This window comes from Uloborus diversus, chromosome 2, assembly GCF_026930045.1.
Source record: "Uloborus diversus isolate 005 chromosome 2, Udiv.v.3.1, whole genome shotgun sequence".
Classification (NCBI taxonomy): Eukaryota; Metazoa; Arthropoda; class Arachnida; order Araneae; family Uloboridae; genus Uloborus; species Uloborus diversus.
Genome location: NC_072732.1, coordinates 10,618,359 through 10,637,145, shown reverse-complemented (window position 1 = coordinate 10,637,145; position 18,787 = coordinate 10,618,359). Strand labels below are relative to the sequence as shown.

The 18,787-nt window shown below is 33.7% G+C and overlaps 1 protein-coding gene across 1 annotated transcript in view; it reads right to left on the bottom strand.

Annotated features, from left to right (window-relative positions):
* LOC129217798 (transient receptor potential cation channel subfamily A member 1 homolog) overlaps positions 1-18,787 on the bottom strand; it is a 101,499-nt gene that overhangs the window by 53,940 nt on the left and 28,772 nt on the right. The window contains exons 9-11 of the mRNA XM_054852139.1: positions 11,370-11,553; positions 4,114-4,221; positions 2,848-2,936 (exon numbers count right to left, since the gene is read on the bottom strand). Coding sequence (XP_054708114.1) covers positions 2,848-2,936; positions 4,114-4,221; positions 11,370-11,553 — 381 coding nt within the window. The remainder of the gene's footprint in view (positions 1-2,847; positions 2,937-4,113; positions 4,222-11,369; positions 11,554-18,787) is intronic.

Here is an 18,787-nt window from a genome sequence, read left to right as displayed (position 1 = left end):
AAACAAAATTATAACTTACACCTGAAATGACTTTCCTGTAGTTGAAAGAATAATTTTTGAAAAAGTGTACTTTGTAGACAAAAAAAAAAAAAAAAAAAAAGTACAAAGTGAAATTCATTGTTAATTAACACAGCAACTCACAATTTTTGCAGGGATTGAAGTGTCACAAACAGAGCTTATATAAATAAATAAAAACCGTCTTTGAGTTGAAAACTAACAGGAAATAACCAATTTGCAACTCCAACAAACTATAGGGCACGCTGCAGTCACTGTCTAATGGCAGACGAAAAAACTAAAACAAACGCACGCCGTAACGTATAAATTGTTTCTAAAATTAGGAAATGACAGAAATTTTTGTTTGCAGGTATGATTTTTTGTTCTTTATTCATTTGAAAAGATTTTTCAAAGTCTTTTGGTTATTTTGACCGATGTAGAAAGAGATTAGAAATCAAAAAGTATTACGAAAGTAAAAAAATATAGCAGAACACACCGTAAGTTGTTCTGAAGCAGCCATTTTCATGATGTTGAATTCGGTATTCATAAATTTTTGATTCGCTTCGAACAGCATTTTCATTTCGTATTGTTTTTTCTATACATTAGTACATATTATGTCCTGTTTCGTGACATTTCCGGTATTTGTTGACATTTTTGTCACATAGTGCACATACGTGACAGAATATCAAGAGTAACGTTTAACACTAGATAACTTATTTCTATGACTATATGATTGGATATCAAAAGAAATCATCATGCATTTAATTCATTCGTCACGGAAATGATTTAACTGACATGCGAAATATTTTTAAGATACATTATTCTTTCACAACACTAAAACCATAACCCTATAAACAGATTTTTGGCGGAATTCTTCCACCGATAATGTCAGCTTTTGCAGAGCAATAAAATAAATTTGGTGCGATATTTTAGCGATAAAAATTCCAAGCTTTTATTCTTTATTGTTCAAATTCTTAATGTTCTTTCTGGATTTTTCAATCTGTTCTGCGATAAATATTTTCAAGAAAATTTATCTGCATACTGTCCATTTCAGTTGGATGCTATAGTAACAAGGTTATTTAAATCATTTATGTGGAATTAGGTTTAGGAAAAGCAGTAATTTTTCAGTATGGCCCTATAGTGTCCAGTCAATGTTGTTAAGTCTGCTTTTTCTCATCGAATTGAAAAACTGATATTTATTCAAATTCACTCAGAACAAGATAAATAAAATGTGTACTCACAGTTTATATCAGATATTTTTGCTGTTATGCTGTTGCGAATGACGATTCCAAATGATGAATTACGCAAATAAAAAAAAAAAAATACACATAACAAACTGTTTGTTTTGCCCAAAATGAACACGTGGAACGCAATGTTTTAGTTTTTTCGGCAGCTTTGTAAATCACCGCAAGGTAGCGTATTCGAGCTCTGGAGTTCCGAATGCTTTGTAGCAAATATACAGATATTTTGTTCTGTAAAATTCCACAAAAAGAAAAGATTACAAAAAGACTATTAGAACATTCAGATCAGAAAATGCACTGAACACAAAAATATACCCGCAAAACAAAAACCGAAAAAAAACCACGCTGGAAAACAAAACAAACTGCTGTTGCCAAACGCAAAATTCTAAAACCAACTTCGGAATTAGTTCTCGAAACTCCACCCACTACAGTGACGTCATATTGCTGTAGCCAATGAGAGAAGATGCCTGTTGCAGGATTTCCTGAGTTGCGTTTTTTAATTTGAAATTCGTTTGCACACGTACTTTCGACGAAAAATCCGAAGTCAGATAGTTTATTTACTGTTGTTAAGAAATAAATTGGATAAAAAACAGGAATATAGAAAATATAGAACAGTTTCCAAAAATATAGGAAATATAGGACGATTTTCATACTTTTTTTGAAAATATTGGAAATATAGGATATATAGGACCACTTCGACCCCTGAACAGAGAGAAAAATCTAAAATTTCTTTATGTGGTAGAACATACTTTTCATAGTAAGAACTGAAAATAAATAAATATATATGTGTATAAACGATTGGTTATCTTTTTCCTTGGAACCCAAAATTTGTATTTGAAAACTTCCTAATACAATTTTGGAATAAAAAGAACAACTTGCAGCTGCCTCATTTAATCATGAAATCTCAAAACTTTTAACAGTTTGTAAAGCCTAAACCATTTGAGATTCACCATAAATATTTTTACTTTCTTAAATACGCAAAAAAAGTAACCATGCCAAGTTACAAAAAAAAAACGAGTCTGTTGGTGCTAAGAAACATTTTTTGATTGAGTTTTGCATTTTTTCTAAAATAAATTAAAGAAATAAAAATATTATTGAAATGATGAATAAAATAACTAGATATAAGGTAGTAAATAGTAAAAAACCACCCAACATTAAAAATAATTGAAATACTTGCAGGATGCAAAAAGATTGAAATCTGAAACGAGGCATGCAACTTTCGGCGCAGCACATGTTTGACGTCATTGGCATGATTCCAAAACGTACGTTTTTGGCAGATACCGCCGAGGATGAAGATTCAAAGAGAAAAAAATAGAACAAATACGAAATCAAGGAGCGAAAATTTAAAAAAATCGTATTTTTCAAGATTTTTGAGAAAAATAAGTCCTGAAAGAGGCAAAAAAAGGAGGAAAAAGGAGGAAAGGTTTTAAAACCCAACAGAAAAAGCTGGAATTCCGGCAAAAGCCGGAAAAATCTCATGCCTGAAAACTTGTTAAATAAAAGTATCGGAAAGCAATTTGTTTCCTTGCAGAAGTATAAGAAACTGTGCTATACTTGGGGGCTGATGGGTTAAAATGTAAATGACTTTTGAGAATAAAAAATTAATAGTTACTTCACGTGTCCGTTCTTGGCTGCGAGATGCAGTGGAGTTTGTTCATGTTCATTTTTCTTCTCTATTTCTGCTCCATTGTTCAAAAGAATCTAGGAAAGTCAAAACATAAAAATAAATTCATGAAGATCCAATAAAAAATTCAACAGTGTAAGATCCTTGAACTCGCACTTTTTTCATGCAGTTATTTACTAGCTAAATTATAACTGATGTTATGGCATGGCCACATTATTTATAAAACACAAATCATGTATATAACATACAAATAAATTTACATATCTATGATAAATTTAATTAGATACATAATCAAGTCAGAATGAGCTTTATTAGTTATTCACTTCAAATGAATCTTTGGTTAACGCTAGCTTAAAATAGTAAAGCTACAAGTAACTTCTAGGAAACAGCAGAAAAGATTAAAAAAGAACACCAAAATAATTTAACAGTTAAATTTGAAATTAAGAACTATACCCCATTTGTCTAAGGGAGTTCAAGTCAAACTCAGCATTCAAAAACTCTGCATTTTCCCCCCTTCTTCTCAGCAGAAAAAAAAATAATTTGAATTTTGACCTCTTGAATTCAAATTATGTTTTTCGCAATCACAAGTGTGCTTGCGTATGTGTATGTATGTATGCATCTGTGTTTATGTGTGAGTGGAGTGTGTGTGTGTGTGTGTGTTTGTGTGTAGGGGGTATTTGTATGTGTGTGTGTAGGCATGTGTGTTAATGTCTGTGTGCAGGTATGAGTGTGTGGGTAGTTGTGTGTATGAGTGTTTGTGTGTGGTGGGGAATGTGTATGTGTGTAGGCATGTGTTTATGTATGTGTGCAGGCATGAGTGTGATGAGTGTGTGGGTAGTAGTGTGCAGGCCTGAGTGTGATGAGTGTGTGGGTAGTAGTGTGCAGGCCTGAGTGTGATGAGTGTGGGTAGTTGTGTGTGTGTATGTGTAGGTGTCTGTATGTATGTGTAAGTGTCTATATGTATGCGAGTGTGTGTATGCATGTGTAAGTGTCTATATGTATGCATGTGTGTGTGTATGTATGTGTTGGTGTGTGTGTATGTGTAGGTGTCTGTATGTATGCGTGTATGTGTTTGTGTATGCGGGTGTGTGTATTACATGGATGCAACCTGGAGGCAGTTTTCGCTATAGGAGCAGCTTCGTGAGGAGTCAATCGACGGTGGTACTGGCGGGAAAATAAAATGATAGGACACCAAAAACAGTCAAGTGAGAACAATAAGCAATCGTGATTGCTCAAAAAAAAAAAATGTTTTACCTCAACAATAGAAGCATAGCCTTTCAAAGCAGCAATGTGCAGCGGGCTGTTGTCGTAATGATCACATCGATTGATGAGGACATTCGCATTTGTATGATCCAACAGAAGCTAAAACGAGAAAATTGAAATCAATAACAATAACAGGGATAAGTAGGTGCCTATTTAGGCATGTGGTATTCTGTGATTTCCCAAAATGGCACCATTTAATAAGTGGCAAAATTTTGCAGTTTAAAGAAATTAGTTGAATAATGTTTTACATATAATGCCTGATTTCCTAATTATTTCAATAACACACATTTAGGCATCAGATCAATGGGTAGGTAGATGAATTAGTTTTGAAAATTATGGAAATAATTTGATGCGTGAAAACAAATCATTTCTTGGCTGGTATGATGCTTTAATTTTTATTCCTTGTTGCACAAATAACACTACGACTGGTTTGGTTTATGTATGAATTTCTACACTAGCTGTCATAAATGCATAGACACCAAATTTTAAAAAATTGATTTATGTTGAACCTAGCCAGCCAACTAAAGAAAATTTCAGCGTTTTTGCATATTCAAAAAATTTTACCCTGCTAGAAACTGCTTGAAATACTTATACTGGGATACTGTGCCATGTCACATAACTTTTCCACTGACCAACTGATATTTGTAGTAAGAACAATACACAATATTCTGCAAATTAAATGACGCTTTAGGAAGACAAGATTCTAAACATTCAAATGGTCAATAATTGCTTTCTTTTCTTTTGTTGGATTTAACAGTTAATTCAAAGAAAAAACCTACCTAAAAAAACTAGTCGTAGTACTAAAAACTAGTCATCTAGTCGAACTAATTCAAAGATGCTAAATACTAATTGCTGCCAAGACAAACGACATTTGCGAGCCCCCTTCTACTGTATTTACACACTATGTTATTTATTGTTTCTGGATAAGATGAACTACAGTTAAAACAAATTAATTTTAGAGGCCTCTTAAGGCTCGTTTTAATGAGGTTCCACTGTAATACTAATAAAATTACCATTTTCATTTCTTTAGAAGTTCAAAAATAAAAAAGTAACATCATTTGACAGTCTTCTTTACTAATAATAAAGCAGTAAGTCTCTCTGTCCGGAGGATGTCTGTAGGATGTCCGTAGGATGTCCGTGACGCGCATAGCGCTTAAACCGTTCGGATGATTTTCATGAAATTTGGCACAAAGTTAGTATGTAGCATGGGGGTGTGCACCTCGAAGCGATTTTTCGAAAATTCGATGTGGTTCTTTTTTTATTCAAATTTTAAGAAAAAAAAACTATCATAAATTACGAAATTATCATAATGTGGAATCGTAACATGGACACAAGCCAATTGACGAGATACGAAATTATCATAACGTGGAACTGTAACGTCGGTACAAGCCAATTGGCGAGAAAATTCACCATACATCATTTGTAAATATACAAGCGAACCAAAAGACCTTTAATTTTTCTATTACGGGCGAAGCCGTGCGGGTGCCACTAGTTTTTAATGTTTGTTCAGTGAACAATATAATATTTATATTTGCAGTTATTTTTAGATAACTTATAATAACATTATATTTACAGTGAGCTAAAGTAATTTTTGTTGGAGAAGGCTCTTTCCAGCGGTCTCCCAACTCCCATTGAGTAGTACATTTAATATAAAATGATGCATAATCTTTATACATAAAGGGCTAATCTCTGTCCGGATGTCCGGGGTAAACTTCAAAACTACTGGACGGATTTTAACCATTTTTTCACCATGGATAGCTACATTATGAGGGAGCAACTTAGGCTGTAATTTATTCCTTAAAAACTTAGTTGTAAAAAGTTATGGTGGAAAACAGTAAATTTCATATCATTTCCCCATTAAATAATTAAATTCGCAACTCCAATAAATTATAGGGGGCGCAGCAGCCACTGTCTAATGGCGGATGAAAAAAGGTGAAACAAACAAATGCTATAACTTATAACTTGCTTTGACGTTTAGTGAATGACAGTACTTTTTCATCGTATTTGTGCGAAGCTTTCTTTTTTATTCTTCTGAAATTACATTACACCACAAATTGCTTGAAGCCGGAAATTTACCCCAAAGAAAACTCGTGGAATGGAATGTTTCACCTTTTTCTTTAGTATTGGTAATCACCGCAAGGTAGCGTATTCAAGCTTTGAAGTTGCAAATATAAAACACATTGTTACAAAAATTCGTTGCCTAACAACAGCAATAATAAAAGTAATCACAATGAAAATTTTGAATAAAGACTTCTCCGGAGCAAACATGAGTTTAAAGTCATTTAAACATTTGGAAACTACTTTCTGCACACTTAGGGAAACATAGTAGAGAGTTTTTTTTTTCTTTTTGTGTGTGTGTACTATTTAATTAAATAAAGCGCACGGTTTTTTCAGTGATCTTTGTTTTTGTTAGTTCATATTTTGGAAATTCTTCAAATTTTTGTATGTTTAAATTCGTGCTTTCGTTTCTAAATGATTATTCGTTCATTCTTTATACTTATTGCTATTTTACTTTAATGGGTAAGGAAGAAGCTCGATTTTTGATCACTTCAAAGTGATATGTTTTGAGTTCTTTCAGTTAAAACAGAAAACGAAAGGAAGTAGGGATTGTTTCTTACATTTATTTCTGACCCAGGCAACGCCGAATATTTTTGCTAGTGTGTAAATATAAGGCATTTCTGCACAACAGTTTCTCTCCCCCCCCCCCCCCCATCCCAGCAACTTTATAAGCTCTGAGATACCACTTTGGCAAAAAATGATTTTTTTTTTAAAGGATTACAAATTCAGTGCAGAAGCTTTCATCCGGGAACGAAAAAACTGGGAAACCAGAAAACCAGCAACCTGTTGCAGATTTTCCTGCTATTTTTAAAAAATACGCATTTTCGACAATTTTTGGAAAACTAAGCATTTTTTTTGAAATACTTAAAATATTAGGAGCGGTTTCTTAATGCAATATTTTATTGAATGACCTCTCATTAAAGCCGTTTAGAGCGTAAGCAACGTCGCAAAAGCCAAGGAAACGCCGAAAACCAGATTCGCGAATTTTTTGGATAGTTGATGGTGGAATCTAGAAATCGTTAAACGCAAGACGCATTAATCAAATTTCTATTGGTACGAACTTAATGCAAAGGCAATAGTTATCACTAACTACAGTAATTGCAAACATCAAACCTTTAGGAAAATTTTAATTTAAAAAAAAACGCGTTCCTGAAAATGAAATCTTTCATACACTGTAGTAGAAAAATCGCACATTTACGTTCGAAAACTTGTTTCTTGCCCTTTCATTTTGAAGCATCGAAAAGTGGTGTCCCCCCCCCCCTTTTCAAAATGAATGTGAGGGTTTCAGGTCTTATGGATAATTTATCTTTTTCGTTGCTTAAATTAATCTCTCTCTTTTATTGGTTTTTTTTCTCGATATTGATAAGCATTTCAGAACTGTTTTCTTCTTATTTTAATATGTATTACTATTTACTATAGTAATTTGAGTTTTATAAACAATCGTCCAATAGCGCTCTTTAGCGATCCAGAAAACCAGGAAATTCAGATATCCGGTATAGCGATGGTCCCGAACTTCCTGGATAACTGGTTCTCTACTGTAATATTACAATTTAAAAATCTAGATTGTTCAAAACTTAAAAATAAAGACATAAAACGCCTTAATGGATAAAGAGGGAACAAACATAGAAGTTATATTTAAATAACAACGAAAATACAAACATCTTCTTAATCGTGGGTACAAGAAATTATTATTTTTTTTTGGAGATTTGAACACCATTTTAGTATTATACTGCTTTAAATTTCGTAAATACTTGTTTTTATGCATTTATGTGCTTAATGTGTAGTGATAGTGCTAAATTTGACTTGTATACCATTAGTTTTCCCTCAAAATTATCTCAGTTGTTGAAACTTTATATGTATCTTGATTTTGCCTGCTATGCACCATTCAACACAACTTTTGGCTTGGTGGGAAATTTAAGAAATATTGCTATGTCGGCATTTTTTTTGGGTGACTTATTATTGGTGCCAAATGATGGCAAGCTTGGTGAGATTTGGCAATAGTTTGAATTTAATGCGATACTATCATATTTCAGACCTAACAATAAATAGAACTATGAAATAATACTTGAAGCCTCTAAAATCCACTGTAAACTTGTAGATGAATCGTTCAATGGTACTTAAATAGCAGTTGTGTCAGTGGGAGTTTAGGGTGGACAGTCAGCTGTGATCTGGAGAGTTGTTCTAGCTTTGTTTTTGCAAAGCTGTAATTTTGTCTAAGTGTTTCATTGTATTTCGATCTAAATACATACTTATGGTGTTTTATGATATTTGCTCAACTGCTAGAGAGATTTTAGCAATTGTTAACGATTTTCTTGTACATATTTTTAAATAAATTTGCTGTGTTTTCAAAAGACCTGATTTATTATTTAAATAATTTCTGAAGTAAAGGCGAACTTGTTAACAATATCTTGGTTGCTCTCAGTGATTAAATATTAGGGTAAGGTAAATACAGAGGCATCAGAAATTAATATTAAAAATATCTTTACTAATAATAAAGCTGAAAGTCTCTCTGTCCGGAAGATGTCTGGATCTCTGTGATGCGCATAGCGTCTAGACCGTTTGGCCGATTTTCATGAAATTCGGCATAAAGTTGGTTTGTAGCATAAGGATGTGCACCTCGAAGCGATTTTTTGAAAATTCGATAAGGTTCTTTTCTTATTCAAATTTTAAGAACAAAAATATCATAAGATGGACGAGTAAATTACGAAATTATCATAGCGTGGAACCGTAACATGGGTAGAAGACAATTGGCGAGAAAATTCACCATACATTATTTGTAAATATACAACCAAAAGACCTTTTAATTTTTTCTATTACGGGCAAAGCCGTGCGGGTACCACTAGTAAGAAATTATGATAACTTACAATGTTTAAACGAAAAGCCGAAAGGCTAAATTCCGTAAGACAGTCAACAATGTTACTTGCTTATACAAGCAGAGATAATACCACTCAGTGGAAGATGCAGAATCAAATGTTGATGTGAAGAAATGAACATTGGAAACTTGTTTAAAATCTTACCAAAAATTTATTGGTCCATAGAAACTAAAATAAATAAACTATCAAAATAGTGTTTATAAGAATAAACCTGGCCATAAGCGGAGGTGGAGTTCACATTTCCCCAACATCTACCGGACCTAACACACAAGAGGCTGACGAACTCAAAAGAGAAGAGAGAGAGAACGATTGGAATCGTTCACTATTTATACTTGCCTCATTTGCATATGATTGGGCATCAAAGGATGCCAACCTAAAACTGAAACTTTACACGTGTCGAAAGAGTTGAGAAGCATAGACTAATAATAAGAGTAGACCGAGCTATGGCAACCCTTTTGCTGCTCATAAACCAAACCATGTGACTGGTGGATATCCTAGCAACAGCGGGCGTTGATCGTAGCAGACGATCAACGCCAGCGCGAAATAAAATAAATAGAATGGATGGAACACGGAAGAATGATCTTTTTTGGAGTCCGATTTGTAAATTTGTTATTCTAAGTTGTCAATATTTTGTTAATATAGTGAGTTTTTCGTTTAGATAGTATTGTGCATTTTCTTTAGTCAATTTCAATAACTCTCTAAGCAATAAAAGATGTTAGCATAAAATATTATTTTATTTTATTTTTTATTCTCGGTCCACAGCCGATAATTTAAAGAAAATAATTTAAAGTTAAGTGTACCTACTTTACGCCCAGTCTGGTAAAAGTAGAACCTGTCAACTAGTTGGTGCTAACACTTCAATCGACGATTCCCCCACGCCATAATTAATGGCGACTGTTTACTGAAACCATCGGAGATTACATGTCTCGATGTGTCGATTCAGAAAAGTTGAGTTGTCACCTGATCGACTCGAATTAATTCCACTCGTTGACCGCACGTGCTATGGAGAGGAGTACGAATATTCGCGGCAGTGGAATATGCAAATGAGTGATGGTCGAAGTAGAAGTTAGTGGGGTGACGTCATCGAGGCATGGAATCTCATTGGTTGATAAAACATATATATTGTGGCGAGTGGCAGCAAGCGATCACTCTCGTCTTCTCTTCTCTCAACGATCCCCAGTTGTTGTGTTTGATCGTGAAGCCTAGTCCGGCTCACGTGTGGGGGGGTTTTTTCCCCGCGATGATAGCGGGGGTTTTTTTGGTATGTGATATTTAATCTTCCAAGTCCTGGAATTAGTGAGTCCAGGTGAAGAACCAGTTGTGTTGTGTCCGGCCAATTAAAATGTCGGGGAAGTGTGTTCTACGTGTCTACCTGTGATGCTCACCGATCTACGAATTGTGTAATGCTGCCTGTTCAGTATGGACATTCCTGAAGTGTGATTCGGCGGACCTTTTGTGAGTCTTCAAGCTGATCCTTCGGAGTGGCAAGCGATTGCATCGACATTTTGGTGACATTTTTCTTTATTTTCTGGAACCACTTTTGTTATGATATTTTGGGGGTGTATTTTATGGGGATGTTATTCTAGTCATATTTAATAAATGTATTTTTCTGAAACATGTTTTTTGCTTGTCTCCAACTTGACATTACACGGCCAGTTAATGTTGGCTTAGTTTAAATATCTTAACTTTTGGATTTTAACCTTAACCTAAATTTATGCCAGCAAAAGATGCAAGCGCCGAAAAAGAATCGGCAAACGGTAAGATTTTTACCTACAGTTTCGATTTAAGATACCGATGAGTACATTTTTGCGTTAACGCAAAACGTTTACGCCATTTCGTTCACGCCAACGCTGACAGCTCCAAATGAAATAAAAGTTACCGAAAACTGATCAAAAACTATTACCAATGTCAAAATAATGCATAACTAAAAGAAAAACAGTTCAATCTCTGCACCTGGAAGTTTTTTTTAATGAAAACACATTGTCTTAAAGTACATGTCGAGTGCCAAACTATAGATAATGCTGCCATCTAGCAACCATGCTGCCAAAGTCTTCGCCAAGCCCTTCCACTAGTCACATGATACATCTATGAACCAATTTTCTTCATCAGCAAGAATGAGAAAGCTCGGTCTACTCTTATTATTAGTCTATGTTGAGAAGTTAAATCTAATTTGAATAAAGTAAATTTTGTATTACTTTACATTAGGAATGAGAACGCGGGTAAATATCGTTTACCGATGTCTATCAAATTAAAGGGACAATAAGTCTTCATGTATCTAGAGTATACTAAGGAAACAATATGAACATGTAACTGAACCTTCAGGGCTTCCGGGTGATTCTCTTGGGCTGCCCAGAAGACGACAGTGCGATCCATGTTGTCCATGACGTCGATCCTGGCCTCGGCTTCCAGCAACCTCTCGACGGCATTGGTGTGACCCCCTGCCACAGCGACCATGAGGGGGGTGAAGTGGCTGTTGTCGTACTTTTCGACGGTGGCCCCACTGTCGAGAAGGGGATAAAATCATTTTTAGCACCACTGAGATGAATATGCATCCATTACCGTATTTTCTAAGAAACATTAACAGTAACCTGGACAATTCAAATAAATTGAACCAAGTTAAGCTTCACGACTCAGTTCAATAGGCGCCATAGGCAACACTGATACTGGTAGATCTATTAATATATAGATAGATTAGTAAAGTCAGACCAAACAACGTAAGTAGAAGCACAAATTTGTAAATTACAGCAGACACGTGTTTCGGCGTTACAGGGAACGCCTTTTTCAATGCAAAAAATAATGAGCTTATGGATAACGCCGAAACACGTGTCTGCTGTAATTTACAAATTTGTGCTTCTACTTACGTTGTTTGGTCTGACTTTACTATTCAGCACAAAGGTATTTATTTATCTTAATATAGATAGATTATTAGCAATAGAAAATTTGAATTCTCTATTGCAAATTTTCGTTTATGGGGCATTCCACGGTATTTTTGACATTTATGTAGAGTCCGTAACGTGACCTTTTTTGCCATAACTTTTTAATTTACCGTTTGATTTGCAAATTATTTTAATTTGAGCTGGTGTGTTGGTAGGAAAAGATCAAAATAAAATAATATGCTAATCAAACAGTAAATTAAAAAGTTATGGCAAAAAAGGTCATGTTACGGACTCTACATAAATGTCAAATACTGTGGAATGCCCCTTATACTTGTTCAAATTTTCTATTGCTGATAATATTACTGTATTTACATCCATGTTATTATGATTTATGGTTTAGGGTTTTGAGATACATTAGCGGGTTATAAATAAAAACCACAGTAGGAGTGGCCAGGGCCGGATTTAGGGGAGGGAAGGTGGGGTACTGCCAGGGGGTCTCCACAGCAAAGGGGCCCCCCACAATAAAAATTTTTTACAAAATATTCTAACTTTCACAGGCCGAAAATATCAGATATATACGTATGTATCAAAACATTCGGATATATATCAATCGGATATTTTCGAAAATATGACGATCTTTTTGAACCCTGATTGTGGCCTCCACTCCTTCGTTGCCCATGGGCCGCCACATTTCCAAATCCGGCCCTGGGAGTGGTAGAAGTTTTGTTTTATAACAGCATGAAAAATTTATTCATGAGATTTTTTTTAAGGACTTATTAAATACAAGATTAGCATTCCTTAAAAACAACAATAATTCAAAAGAAACTGATTTCAGCATAACCTGGATTTTGCTCAGTTAAAAAAAATAGGAGTTTTGCTAATTTAAAGTGTTTAAAGAACTGCTGCTTTAAATAAGAAAGACAGTAAAAAATGTTCAACAGATCTGAAATGTCAAGTGGTAAAATTTCAAAAATATATTGAAACACTTGAATTTACATCACCATCACAAGAAAAGCTATCAACTGTTCAAAAATAAAAGCAATTTTTACCAATTTACAAAATTCAATACATATTTTTTAATTTCATGAAATAAGCTTCCAAAATTCAGCTAATTTTCAATGCTACATTTCACAACTGGTGCAAAATTTTTAATTTCATACATCACACATTTTGGTATACGGAAGCACTCAAGTTTTAAATGTGACTAAGCATACACCAAATAGTTCAAAATCTTTAAACAGCTTTACTCATTTTTTGCAGTAACTCATCTATTATTTTCAAATCAAGACTTCAAACAATGTATCACTTTATTCATCACCACAGTTTTGCTCTTTTGTAAGTGTCGAAAATATCTATATCCTCTAACCCTTTTATTATTTTATTGTAGGCAGTTACCGTAATGTCGGGAATAAGCGCCGCAGGGCATACAAGAAAAAAAGCAAAAAAATTCGGTTTGGCGCATATAGCGGTTGCTGCAGATAGTCTTTGTTTTTCAAGTAAATTCACAAGTTTTTTCGCTTATTCCCGAAAATATGGAAAATTAATTTTGAAATATGAAAAAATTTAACTTTCGAATTACAATGATAGAATGTTTTTACTTATTAAAATCTGTGTTATTTAATAGAAGTAAGGAAATAAACTGGTGTCAACATCTATTTTTTTGCTTTCATTGTCCCAATTTTTACAGTACTTACTGCTGAATATGACACAAGTAATGTACGCTAATGAAGAAAACCCCCAAAGAAGAATATACCTGAAATTCTCGGAAAATACGATAACTCGGCAAAAAGCTCGCGAAAAATTTTGAATTCACAAAGTCATCTGCAGGAACTTTAGATTTACTTTGAAGAAATCTGCAGAATTTGTGCAAAGTTCTCTCTTGAGTCGGAAAATATTTGTAGAAAATTGGCAGTTCCTGCGGATTTTCTTCAGAAATTTCATATTCTAAATCTGAAAATATTCTGATTTCTCTAGCGTTTTTGGTTCCCCTTTCTCTTATTTTTCAAAATCGACCTTCATCCACTGCAATTTCCTCCATAAACGTATGTTTTGGAAACATGCCAACATTGGAACACGTCCATCGCCGAAAATTGCGTGTCTTGTTTAACATTTTAATCCTTTTGCATCCTGAAAATATTTTAATTATGTAGAAAGTTTGGAAGTGTTTTATTACTTGATTCCTAAAGTTGACTCATTTTATTCATTATTTTAGCAATTTATTTACTTACTAACATTCTTTTAATTTTAATTCCTCTATGCTATGTAAAATTAACCAAAAAAATGTGGTCTGACACCTAAGTTCGGATTTTTATAAAATTTTGTATATTTGCTCTTTCTATTCATTTTAGAAAGCATATAAAATATTTTTGGAGAATCTCAATTGGTTTAAGTTCTACAGAAATGCATAGCAGCAGTTAAGTTTAAAAAACTGAAAAAAAAAACCTTCTGTATGAAACGATTTTGATTTACGGTTTTCGTTTTGTGGACAAGGTCACGTTGGTTGCTTATTTGTTTATGTATAGCTTGAAGTACTTGCAGAACAATTTTTATCAACTGATTTTACGTTGCAGAACATCGTCAAGTATTCTGCTTTGGGGAAGAAAACTATAACCAGTTGTTTTGAAAGTTAAACCAAAAAGTTACTACAGTTTGTAGTTTACAGTTATTGCCTTTCAACGGATCAAATTGGAACTTTTGATGATTCTTCAATACATTCACTGTCAAGTTGAAAATTGGAATTTTTCCAAAGGTCAACTTCTTTTTATTTTATTATTAAGTTTTTGTTGTGCTCAAAATAAATTAATACATTATTCATACACTTTTGTTCTTATAAAAACAACATACAAACAGAAGAAAATTATTATGAATTATTTCTTTATAATCATTTATAGGGAAGTTTTGGTTTTGTTGGACTAATTGATTTTATAATTGCATGTAATATAATATTACTAAAAAACTTTCATAATTTCTGAATTTACTCAAAACTGCAAGTTATTTACATATTCAAACAGTAGGACAAAAGTAGATCCCTGCCCTGGAGGTTGATATAAATATTACGCTCCTATTCACTGTAGCTGCTATACAGTGGCTCCCAAAAGTGTTCGTACATGTAATATAGTTTGGCCTTGCATATTTAATTATTTCATCAAATGTTACTTTTAATATAATTGTCAGTGAACGTGAGTTTAGATTTTTAAAATATTGTCAGAACGACTTAAGATGATTTAAATGTTGTAACGTAAAGCTGGTTCCCAAATTCAACTAAAATAAAATGCATATTAAACGTCAAGGAGTCTCAATACATTATATGACATGGTGGCAGCTGAAAACGAACCTAAATTTAGCGATTTTGGTATGATAAAGGTTAGTAGTTATGCAATATAAAAAAAGGTCAGTTTATAGATATATTCTGGCTATTGTGAAACTGAGTGTTTAATGCTTGATTAAAGATTAGTATACCTTAAAAATGGAGTTGAAAGCACCTTCAAGTATGAAACTATCCGGCAATTTGTCCGAGAATTGGAGTAAATTTAAGCAACGTTTTATGCTTTATTTGGAGGCATCCGATAAAATAAAGAAGCCAGATAAAATGAAAGTAGCTTTATTATTAGGAATAATGGGCGAAGAATGTATAGACATATTTAATAGCTTCAAACTTAGTGAAGCAATTGAAAATAATTTCAACGAAGTTTTAAATGCTTTCGACAATTATTTTCAGCCAAGGAAAAATACTGTGATTGCACGTTATAAATTCTTTAATAGCAGGCAGAAGGAAGGTGAATCTGTTGACTGATTTGTCACAAATCTGAAAAATTTATCGAAAGACTGTTGTTTTGAGAACCAAGAGGACAGCTTAATTCGAGATTTATTAGTTATCGGTATACGAGATTCCGCGACGAAAGAAAAATTGCTCATGGAAACTGAGCTAACTTTGGGAAAAGCTATAGAGTACTGTAGGGCAAAAGAAGCCAGTACTAAACAAATTCAGATTATGACTGAACATTCGGACTGCAATCCGAAAGACATAGATGCTGTTAAGGATAAAAAGAAACACGGGAAAGTTTTTAATAGACATAAAGGAAATAATGACAGCCATCGCAAGATGGAAAAAAGTTGTTCCAAATGTAAAACGGTTCATGATTACAGAAAATGCCCAGCATATGGAAAAAAGTGCTATAATTGTTCTCTTTTGAACCATTTTTCCGTTGCATGTAAAATGAAGAAAAAGAAGAATAGGAAAATAAATGAACTTAACAATAATGATAAGTTTTCGACATCAAATGAAGACGAAGACAATTCAGTTAAACTAGACTCAGTAAAGTGTCAAATTAATACCTTAAAGTCAGAATGGAGAGAAAATGTTTGCATAAATAATAAAGAAGTATCTCTCAAAATTGACACTGGAGCCGAGGTTAATGTCTTGCTTTTCAAGATCTTTAAAGATGTGAAGAAAAATGAGAGTTTAGAAAAAACAGGGAAAAAGTTAACATCATACACAGGGCATAAACTGAAAGTTATAGGAACCTCTAAACTGACGTGTAAATTTAAAAATAAATCAGAATTGATTGAATTTTTTATTGTTGACCAAGAGTCAAGTGCTTTATTAGGAATTGAAGCTTGTGAAAAAATGGGATTTGTTCATAGAAAGTCATCAGTTCATGTTGATTCTGTGCTTGGTAAGGATATTGTTAAAGATTTCCAAGATGTGTTTACTGGAAAATTGGGTAAATTACCATACGTGTATAAGATCAAGCTCGATGCCAGAGCTGAACCCAAAATTTCAGCTCCGAGAATAATTCCATATTCACTAAAATTGAAAGTGAAGCGTGAACTCGATAAAATGGTAGACCAAGGTGTCATAGAAAAGGTTGTTGAGTCGACTGATTGGGTACATCCTATAGTGATAGTTCAGAAACCAAATAATCAAATTAGAATTTGCATGGATCCTCGGATGTTAAATAAATACGTTAAACGAGAACACTATCCTATTCCTACACAACAGAGCTTATTTTCTCAGATTGAAGGTGAATTCTTTACAGTTCTGGATGCATCTTCAGCATTTTTACAGATACCCTTAGATGAAGAAAGTTCAAATTTATGTAAAATTGCCACTCTATTTGGGAGGTTCAGGTTTCGTAGATTACCTTATGGCTTATCGAGCGCTCCTGAAGTATATCAAAATACGATAGAATCTATTTTTAGAGATTTAGAGGGTATACTTGTCTATATTGATGATATCTTAGTTTTTGGTAAAACTGAAGAGGAACATGATAGACGACTCAAAGCAGTTTTAAACAGAGCCAAAGAAGCTGGTTTGAAACTCTCCCAAGAGAAAAGTCAAATTAAACAAAAGTCTGTTAAATATTTAGGATATAACTTAACTAATGAAGGAGTTTCAGTTAATGACGATAAAATTAAAGCTATTGTTGATTTCAAAGCACCTACTAATAAAACAGAATTGCAGAGATTTTTAGGAATGATTACATACCTAGGAAAATTCATCGAAAATCTCTCAGACAGAACAGGAATATTGAGAAAACTTCTGAGTAAGAAGAGTGAATTTGTTTGGACTAGTAATGAACAAAAAGTGTTTGAAAATTTGAAGAAATGTGTATCCATTGCACCCATTTTAGCGTACTATAATCCTGATTTAAAATCTACTGTCTCTGTTGATGCTAGCCAATACGGCTTAGGAGCAGTTTTACTACAAGGAGACCACCCAGTTTGCTATGCATCGTGTGCACTTAATGACACTCAGCAAAGATACAGCCAAATAGAGAAAGAACTTTTAGCTGTTGTGAATGGTTGTAAAAAATTTCACTACTTTATATATGGTACTGATACAGTTGTGGAGACAGATCACAAGCCTCTTCTTGGTTTGTTGAAAAAACCAATTGAAAATCTTTCGCCAAGATTGCAAAGAATGGTTTTTGAACTTTTAAAATACAGAATTAAACTTGTATATGTCCCAGGGAAGAAACTTTATGTATCAGATGCTCCGTCTAGAAGTCCTACTAAGGTCTATGCAGACACAAGTTTCTTGGAGGGAGGAGCTGCAACTGTACATACGATTCTATCAACAACAGATGAACGAACAGCTGAAATGCAAAATGCTGTAAAGGAGGATGAAGATCTATCCAGATTAAAGTTGTTAATACAAAATGGATGGCCAAAACAGTATAGTCAAGTTCCAGAAAAACTAAGACCTTATTGAAATTTTAAAGAAGAGTTACATGATAGTAATGACTTGATTTTTCTTGGACATAGACTTGTTGTGCTAAAGACCATGCAATCCTACGTGTTATCTAAATTGCATTCTGCACACCAAGGTATCACTACATGTCAAAATAAAGCTAAAGTGTCTTTGTACTGGCTGAAAATGAATGAACATATTAAAAATTATGTGGAGCGATGCCAAGTCTGCCAAGAGCGCCAAACTGCAAATCAGAAAGAAACATTAATGCCTTATGATATTCCAAAACTGCCTTGGGAAGAAGTTGGCGTAGACTTTATGTATTTGGATGGAGATAACTTTTTACAATAGATTACCATTCAAAATTTATAGAATTGAGGAAGCTCAACACGAAAACTGCTACAGCAGTGATCAGTGCACTTAAACAAATATTTCGTACACATGGAATTCCGCAGAAAATACATTCAGACAATGGCCCACCTTTTGACAGCCAAGCATATTTGTCATTTTTGAAATCATATGATATTCAACCTATAACATCATCTCCTAGATATCCAAGATCTAATGGAATGATTGAAAGATCAATAGGGACAATGAAGAACATCCTTTTGAAAGTCAAAGCTTCTAGAGGCGATCCCAATTTAGCAACCTTGGAGTACAATAAC